This window comes from Castanea sativa, chromosome 1 (genome assembly GCF_040712315.1).
Source record: "Castanea sativa cultivar Marrone di Chiusa Pesio chromosome 1, ASM4071231v1".
In the NCBI taxonomy this organism is placed as follows: Eukaryota; Viridiplantae; Streptophyta; class Magnoliopsida; order Fagales; family Fagaceae; genus Castanea; species Castanea sativa.
In genome coordinates this window covers 83,676,504-83,684,786 of record NC_134013.1, presented here as the reverse complement: position 1 = coordinate 83,684,786, position 8,283 = coordinate 83,676,504, and the positions used below count along the sequence as shown (strand labels likewise).

The 8,283-nt window shown below is 35.7% G+C and overlaps 1 protein-coding gene across 1 annotated transcript; it reads left to right on the top strand.

Annotated features, from left to right (window-relative positions):
- Positions 1-393: 393 nt before the first annotated feature.
- LOC142620394 (putative E3 ubiquitin-protein ligase XBOS32) lies at positions 394-8,133 on the top strand. The gene is made up of 10 exons (XM_075793770.1): positions 394-1,581; positions 1,685-1,744; positions 1,959-2,030; positions 2,125-2,300; positions 2,391-2,551; positions 3,339-3,397; positions 3,593-3,639; positions 5,211-5,351; positions 6,249-6,340; positions 7,460-8,133. The coding sequence occupies exons 1-10, from the start codon at positions 1,387-1,389 to the stop codon at positions 7,978-7,980; spliced, it is 1,524 nt and encodes a 507-aa protein (XP_075649885.1). The 5' UTR covers positions 394-1,386; the 3' UTR covers positions 7,981-8,133.
- The last annotated feature ends 150 nt before the right edge of the window (positions 8,134-8,283 follow it).

Sequence of the window (8,283 nt, the reverse complement as noted above, 5' to 3'; positions counted from 1 at the left end):
TAGCTCTCAAATCTCAATAAAACCTTTGCAAACAAAATGTCTATCTGACTTGAAATTCAAAGAAAAAAGTCGAATATCTGACTTCCAAGTGATCTGACATCAAATTCAAAGAAGTCAAAAAACATTCCTTTTAAATTAGAAGTAAAATGTGTAATACAAAAAAAGAAAAAGAAAAAAAGACGGTGCATGAGTGAATGACCTTTGAGATCCTAACTCCAAATCCAATAAGTTATTAGCTGAAGCTTGTGGACTCGGGAATTTTCCCTCCTCACAATCACGCAGAGAGAAAGAGAGAGAAAGGTACAAGCCAACTAACAAGCAAGTTGACTGTCTAAAAATATAAATAATAATAAAAATATCCAATCATGAGAGAGACGCTTTGGTTACTGGACAATCTTGTGTTGGTTTTGGTTGAGGATGTTGCTGTAAAAAACTAAAAAACTAAAAACTGCCTGTCCCAAATGAAACATTCCCCACTTTACTGGCCCATATTTACTTTCTCATCTTTCTATTTTTATTTTAGGCAAATTACAGTTAACAAATATTTTGCATATATCATGCACTATATATTTCATTTGCTCGATTCTCTGCCAGAAGTTTGATCAATCTCTCTCTCCAACAAAGCCCAAAGGTGATATGTGATAAGGGTTTTGTAAAGTTTTTATCTTTTTTAATTTTTTTTTTCCTCTTTGAGGATTCTGGAATTGGATATTGGGTATGTTGGAATATTGTTTCTTTTTTTGAGTGAGAATTTGGAAGTGGGTAGTGGAGATTATGATTCTTTTAGGATTTTGTAGAAGTGGGTATCAGAGATTAGGATTCTTTGGAGGATATTCATTTGTGACTCTGACCATTTGGGGTTAAAGAATATAGGACTGTCTTTGTTTTTGTTTTTGTTTTTGGATGGGTTAATTTAACAATATAGAGTAATATAGGACTCTGTTGAAAAGGAATTTAAAGTTGTTTGTTGGGTTTCTTTGAAGTTTACGAGGACCTGGTAACTAATCTATAAACAATCACATCTTGGTCATTTTTTTCTAATGGTAGTTTCAAAGTGGGTTGTTTTTTATTTGCACAAAATTCTCTGTTTCTCTCTCCCTGAACATCTAAGTTTAGTGGGATTCTGACCGTTACAACCAATTTTTTTTTCTGAATGTGTTTTGAGAGAATAGTTCCGGGTTGTTATTAGTTTGGTAGGCCTAAGTGGTTCTGTAGAGAGAGATTAAGAATTTGCCTTTCTTTTTTTTCACTTTTCCTTCAAATTCTGTGTGTAAGCAAGTTTTCGGAGAACTGTCCTTTGTATTGTTCCGTTTGTAAAAAGTAAGGAACATGTTGAGCTAGGAAGCAAGTTTGTTTGTTTGATTCAATAATCTTTGAGGGAGGGTCATGAGGCTTCTTAGCATTGTGGGGAATTCATTCGGATGCTCAGCATCTGGGGAGCGCTTAGTTTCGGCTGCAAGAGATGGGGACCTTCAAGAAGCCAAGGCACTGTTGGATTATAATCCCCGGCTTGCGAGGTATTCGACTTTTGGTGTTCGGAATTCCCCCCTCCATTACTCTGCTGCTCAGGGCCACTATGAGGTATACCATAACTATAATTCTAAAGTGTTTGAAGTTTAACTCATTTTTTGAATTTTACATATATTTAATCTGATGGTACCAATTGTGTTTTTCCATGCTTTAGATAGTCTCTCTATTGCTTGAGTCTGGAGTTGATATCAATCTCAGGAATTATCGTGGTCAGGTAATACCAATCCTAAAGTCTGAATCTTTGATTGATTCATTTTTGGTCTGAACATAGACAGTCATTTCGGTTTCACAATCATTTCAACACTTAGATTAAGGATTATGTGGCCTTTTGTTTTTATTTGAGGACTTGCATTATTTGGATATTAAAAATGAACTTTTCATCCCTTTTAGGAACTAACAGATTGTGTGTTCTTCATAATTGTGAACAGACTGCTTTGATGCAAGCCTGTCAGCACGGTCATTGGGAAGTCGTGCAGACTCTGGTTGTTTTTGGAGCCAATGTAGGAATTTACTCCTAGCTTTTCCTATATCTCATTAACTTCATTAGTATAGAAGATTATGGAATAAGATAATAACAGATATGTGGGGAATTAGGTTCACAGAGTTGATTATCTGAATGGGGGTACTGCCCTACACTTGGCTGCTTTGAATGGTCATACTCGGTGCATTCGTCTCCTCCTTGCAGATTACATCCCTAGCAGACCCAATATCTGGAATCTATTAAGAAACAGATCAGGCAATGAAGAATCAATCTCAGAATTTGATGAGAGGTACCTTCATCCCAAATTCCTTTAGCAATTTTAACTTCTCATACCAGCATGGCGCTTTGATTTACTTTATTGTTCCACTGGTGGCACCAGTGCTCTCTGTCGGGCAATTAATAAGCCTGCTGATGGAGGAATCACTGCTCTCCACATGGCATCACTGAATGGGCATGTTGAGAGTGTGCAATTGCTTTTGGACTTGGGAGCTTCTGTTTCTGTGCTGACTGTGGAGGATGGAAGCACAATCGATCTAATAGGTGACTCCATTTAGTTTATGCCTGTTTGGTTGATAATCATTGTCTATGTCAACTACTTGCATCTTCAGATGTGGACTTGTTTCTAATTGGATGGTAATTGTCCAATATGATTTGTATTCAACTTCTGTTTTGTGTTGCTGTTTGTGGTGTTGGCCATAGGCCCGTCCATCCAACCCCCTCCCCACTAATGGTGGTCTAGTTTTCTTCTTCATTTTCATGGTCTAAATGGTTATCACCCAATTCACACAATTCTTCTTCTAACTTAGATACCTGATTTATATAATAATATCAGTTCCTGCTGCTTACAATTTTCCTGTTTACTCTCCCTTACCTCTTTTAATAATATAGGCTTTAAGCTGAAGAATTATTCTTTGTCCAATACTTCAATTAGTACCAGATTTCAATTCATTTCAATCAGAATGCATACAATATTATTGTTGACTCCATCATTACCATGAGATTGATAGGAATTCTGGGACCATAAGATTTTGAATCATTTTAATTGACTTATATTTTTTATTGTGGAAAGTTTTAGGTGCATTTCATGCAAATTTTGTTGTGATTTTTCTTAAAAGCAAATTACTGATGATAGATGCATGTGTCATAATAGTTCTATGAATTAGATCACATTGTGAAAGAAATTCAAGCTAGATTTAAGTTTTTAAATAAGCTTTTTTATATTACCTTTTGGTTATAGTGCAGAGTGCAACAGCACAATTATTGTATTGCAATATCTAATCTCTATGTAGATGTGGTCAAAAAGTGTATGTTTAATGTCACATTGCAGGTGCTGGGAGCACAGCTCTTCATTATGCTGCATGTGGTGGAAATGCACAATGTTGTCAAGTATGTTCTTAATAAAAACACACTCAAGTTGAATATGGCATTGACATTTATGGTGAAGTGATGAGCTCTAGCTCAAATTGCACCTTCTTCTAGAGAGAGAGGTTGCAGGTTCAAGACCACCGGTTACGTGGTGTAATTTACCAATCAAAACATTTATGCTGAAATTTTCTTATATATATATTTTTTCTGGTTCAGATCTTAATTGCCAGGGGTGCCAGTTTGACTGCTGAAAATGCAAATGGGTATGCATTTTAAGTTCTTGTTACTACTAATATGTCTCATGATTTATTGTAGTTTCAACTATAAATTTTTCTGTTTTTTATGGCTGTAAGCTTTCTCTTTGTTAATAAATAAAATACCCACTCATTTGAAATTCATTAAATAAGAGCCTGTTTAGTTGTCTTGTAAAAGAGTGGATGCCTTATCAGTAGTTTGGAAACCATGTGAGACACAAATCTATCGTCGTGAATAGGACAATTTAATAATTGACAGCTATTATCATAATGAAAAACAAGTAAACATCTTATAGAATTCTAAAATATTTTACCTTTTTGTTATGTTGACGATCAGATGATTCCAACTTTTTCTAGTTGCATTTAGATGAAGGATTAGTGCATTAGGTGCTACCCAAAATATTAATCTGGGTTATTAAACCTCATGGTATGATCACCGGCTATGATTTTCCTCTTTTTGATTTCTGGTTACCTTGGATACATGTCATTGTCTATGCATGTATGTATTGATTGGTAGGTATATCATTGGGATTTTGGTATGTTGAGGGTGAAATTTATGTCCTTTTGCAAATTCTTGATTTGTTTAAGATGTGTTTACACAGCTTTGATAGTGAGTTTTATTTGTTCAGGTAACTGTGCTATCACTAACGTGAATATTAATTTGGGCATTACCACTACAAATAGTGAAATTGGTCATAACCCATTTTGTATGTTCCGAAAGATGATTTTGGAGATGAAAAATGTCTCGGTAATATGCTGCCATTGATGTAGAATATGCCAATTGGTTTGGCCGATAAGCTCTCTTAATGTTGTGCTAGACACTTATGATCAAAGCCTGCGGATGTCGGGAATTTGAGGGAAAAGGGAGAGCTCTCCATTTGTAGCTAGTCATTTCCATTTGATCAAATGACTGCTTATTTGTTTGTATAAAAGAAGATAGTGCAATTACTTGAATTATGCTATATGTCCTATAAAGATGGACTGAAGTTTTACTAGATGCATTTGGCTGGTTAGAATTCAGGTTAATTTGGTGTCTAATAAAATTAATGTCTCCATTCCATGTGTTGTTGAGATTGCTATTTGGAATATGCCTGTCCTTTAAAATTGAATCTCCAAACCTTTGTCTTCCAATAATATTTGCATTTATTTAATTCTTACTGGTGACAACAATTAAGATTTAAGTGTCATATAATCAGATTTGTTGGATCTGGATTCTGGTAACAGAGAACCTGTAACTGCATCAGGATAAGGATCAAATTAAATACAGATAGTTGTTAGTCTACAAATTCCATAGTGGGTCTCTGAACTTTTGGTGTTAAAATGTCCATGGGTGACATATTGATTGTTTACAATTTTCAATCTGTCCATTTTAAGGGCTCAATCTATACCTTCATTTGTAATGAAAGAAACTAGTGCAACATAAAATGGGATGCCCAGATTCCCTTTGTCCTTTGCTGCGTTGTGGAAACTCGGTGAAGGATAGCCTTATCTATTCTTTACTTTTAAGAACTATTTCTGTTATTTTCTCTTCATGGTCTTAAAATTATTTTACTTACCCCAGTTTTGGTTGTTGGTCAAAGGTGGAATCCCTTGATGGTTGCTCGTTCATGGCATAGAACTTGGCTCGAGGAAATTCTTAGCATAGAGCTAGGAGGGCAGCCACAGATACTTCCTTCACCATATCTCTCTCTTCCCCTTATGAGCATTGTTAAAATTGCTAGGTGAGTAAAGATTATACCGTCCTCTTTGCTAGTTTATGTTGCACAGCAACAAATGTTGCTGTGCCTTGAATTTTGAATTTTCGTTTGCAAGTTGGCAGTGCTCTAGCTCTAGAGAATGTATTAAATATGCTGATATTGACAAAAACTACCATGCCCAAAATTTTATTCTGCATGCCTTTTCCTAAAACATTTAAAGTGTCTGCATCATCCTTATTTCCTTGGCTGCAAGCAGAATTTCTTTCTTTCTTTTGTTCTCTTTTTAAACTTATTTTTCCAAAAGAAAGAATTCTCTTCTCAAATTAATTAAATGTTTCAATTGAAACTCAAAGAAAGTGTTTCCCAGTATTAATTCTTTTAATTTGTAACCTAAAGTTCTTCCTTCCCATGTTGGTTCCTATTTTTTTCCAGTTTTATTTCATTTGGATCTTGGAGCCATAATGACCTCCTTTGACAAATGGATTAGATCAGGCTTTCTATCCTAAAATAAGACTAAAATTCTACTTCAGTTTGATATTAGTTTTCCTTTATTTCATATAGATAGGCTTTTGTCCGCTTCCTTAAGCCACCTGCTTGGCTGCTTTAAATAGATATGGCCCTGAAAGCCACTTCACCTGTTGTGAAAATTATTGGCATGAATGTGGTTAACGCGAAATCTACTATTTCATTGACATGCTATGATATTGGCATAGTCAAGTTATCAACGAATAGCCCTGCTTATTGTGGCAGTCAAGACAAAACATCAAATTTCAAAATCTTTCGTATGTTTTTATTTTGTATACTCTTTTTTCATTTGATTTTTGGAAAATACACTTGCCACCAAGTCAGGATGTGTAGAAGGATAGTATCCTGTCAATTAAGTTTAAAATTTTCCCCATTTCTTTTGGTTACTGTTTGCAGAGAATGTGGATGGAGGACCAGTGAATCTTTACCCACATGTCAAGATCCATGTGTTGTCTGTCTCGAAAGAAAGTGCGCTGTAGCTGCAGAAGGTATACCAGTAAATTTCCTAGAATTTTTCTGTTTCTTTGTTTATTTGTTAATATATTCAAATTGCTAGATATATAGAATCATGGGTAAAGGTTAAGAGCAAGATCTTTTTGAAAAAAATGGGAAAAGTTTGTTTTCTTTGTTTGGTTGCTAAGAAGACAGAAGATATAACAGTGGAGAATAAATGCAGAATCTTTCACCAATTTCTTTTCTAAAGTTACTGCATGCACATAAGTGGGTCAAGCTACCTGGTGGTGGTATATAGAGGTGAAATAAACAAGTGATGGCATATGGTGTAGCAGACGATGGTGCTATTGTGGTTGTGAATTCAGGCAGTGAGGTGTAGTTCATTAGGGTGGAAGTGGTGGCATGTTATGGTAAGAGCAGGGTTGATAATGGTCAGGTAGCAAGTATAGTGCTGATAAGGTATCATCTGTTGTGGCGGTATTAACTATTGAGTGACACTATGTTGGATATCTTAATGAAAACCATAGATCGGTCTACTCAAAATCACATGTAGCAGCCAGAGGAGAAAAAGAATGAGGGTTAAGTTTGTGAGATTATGGGGCCTCCAGCATGTGGTAATCAATTATAAAAAAACCCTGAAATTTTGAAGTCATAAAATAAGTATTTGAACTTTTTTTGTGAATTGTGGGAAAGTAGTCAAGGATGCTTTTACTAAAAAAATTGGTGGTAAGGTTGGCTACCAATCACCTTTCTAAGACCCCTCAAAAGTAGGAGCTTTTGCATCAGGTACGACATGGATTACATGTTGTTTTATGTCCATATGATTTTAATACTTTTTGAATTATCCACATACATCACAAATCAGTCCTCAGCCAATTTGTGAATTAGGTAACATGTTTCACACCCATCTTTTCTTTCATGCAATGTTTTTCTTACTTCATTTATCCTTCTCTAGATCATTTAAATCCTCTTTCTTCCCCATTTATGCTTTTTTCATGATCCAATGATTGGTTTGTACGTAAATTTTGTGTGACTAATGGCACCATACTAAGTATTATTTGTTTAACATCTCTACTTGTGTGCTACTATAATATCTGCTCCTATCATGTACTTATCCATTAAACACCAACACGATAACATGTCTCTCGGTTCAGGTTGTGATCATGAGTTCTGCACACGATGTGCCTTGTACCTTTGTTCTACAAACTGCACCTCAATTATTGCCAAAGGTCCACCCGGCTCAATTGCATGTCCTCTCTGTCGGCATGGCATTGTTTTATTTGTCAAGCTTCCTGGAACAAGACCGGTTACCAAGGATTTTTCTAGAACAAGTTTGTCCCTACCATTTTGCACATGCTTGAGTGAGGAACTAGAATCCTCTTCATTAGCAACCCCATTTTGCAAGCCTGATCTCCGTTGCTCCCGAATATTCCCTCTAGGATCTTCTTTCCGTTCCCTGAGCTTCCAAAGGTTCCCATCGATGAAAATCAACTCTAGCCTTTGCATGGGAGCTCCAGAAATTCGTCATTCTTTAGTTCCTTGCAATGTAAACCGAAACTTGCGGAACCAATTGACTAGGTGCTCAAGATCAGGTCTTAGGCGATCAGCTTCTGAGGGCAGAAGGTCATGGCTCTCTGCTTTAAATCATTATGTAACAACTGGTAGTGGGTGCTGAAAATTTTTGATTTCATTGTATTTCTCTTTTTTGCCTTACGAATTAATTTTTTCCCTCTTTCTTTTTGTCCATAACAAAAGACGAGGGTTCTCTTTTGATAATGATTATTGGGCTTGTACTCTGTACATATTAATAAACATTAGCTACCAGCTACGGAACAAATGTCGACTCGTTGTATGATAGTTGTTAAACATTCATTATATTTCAAATTCATGTAGAACATATTCTTCCCATGTCTAGCCGCCAGGATAATGGAATACAAAAAAGAAATTGTGAATCTTAGAAACTGTTTGGTGCAGGAAT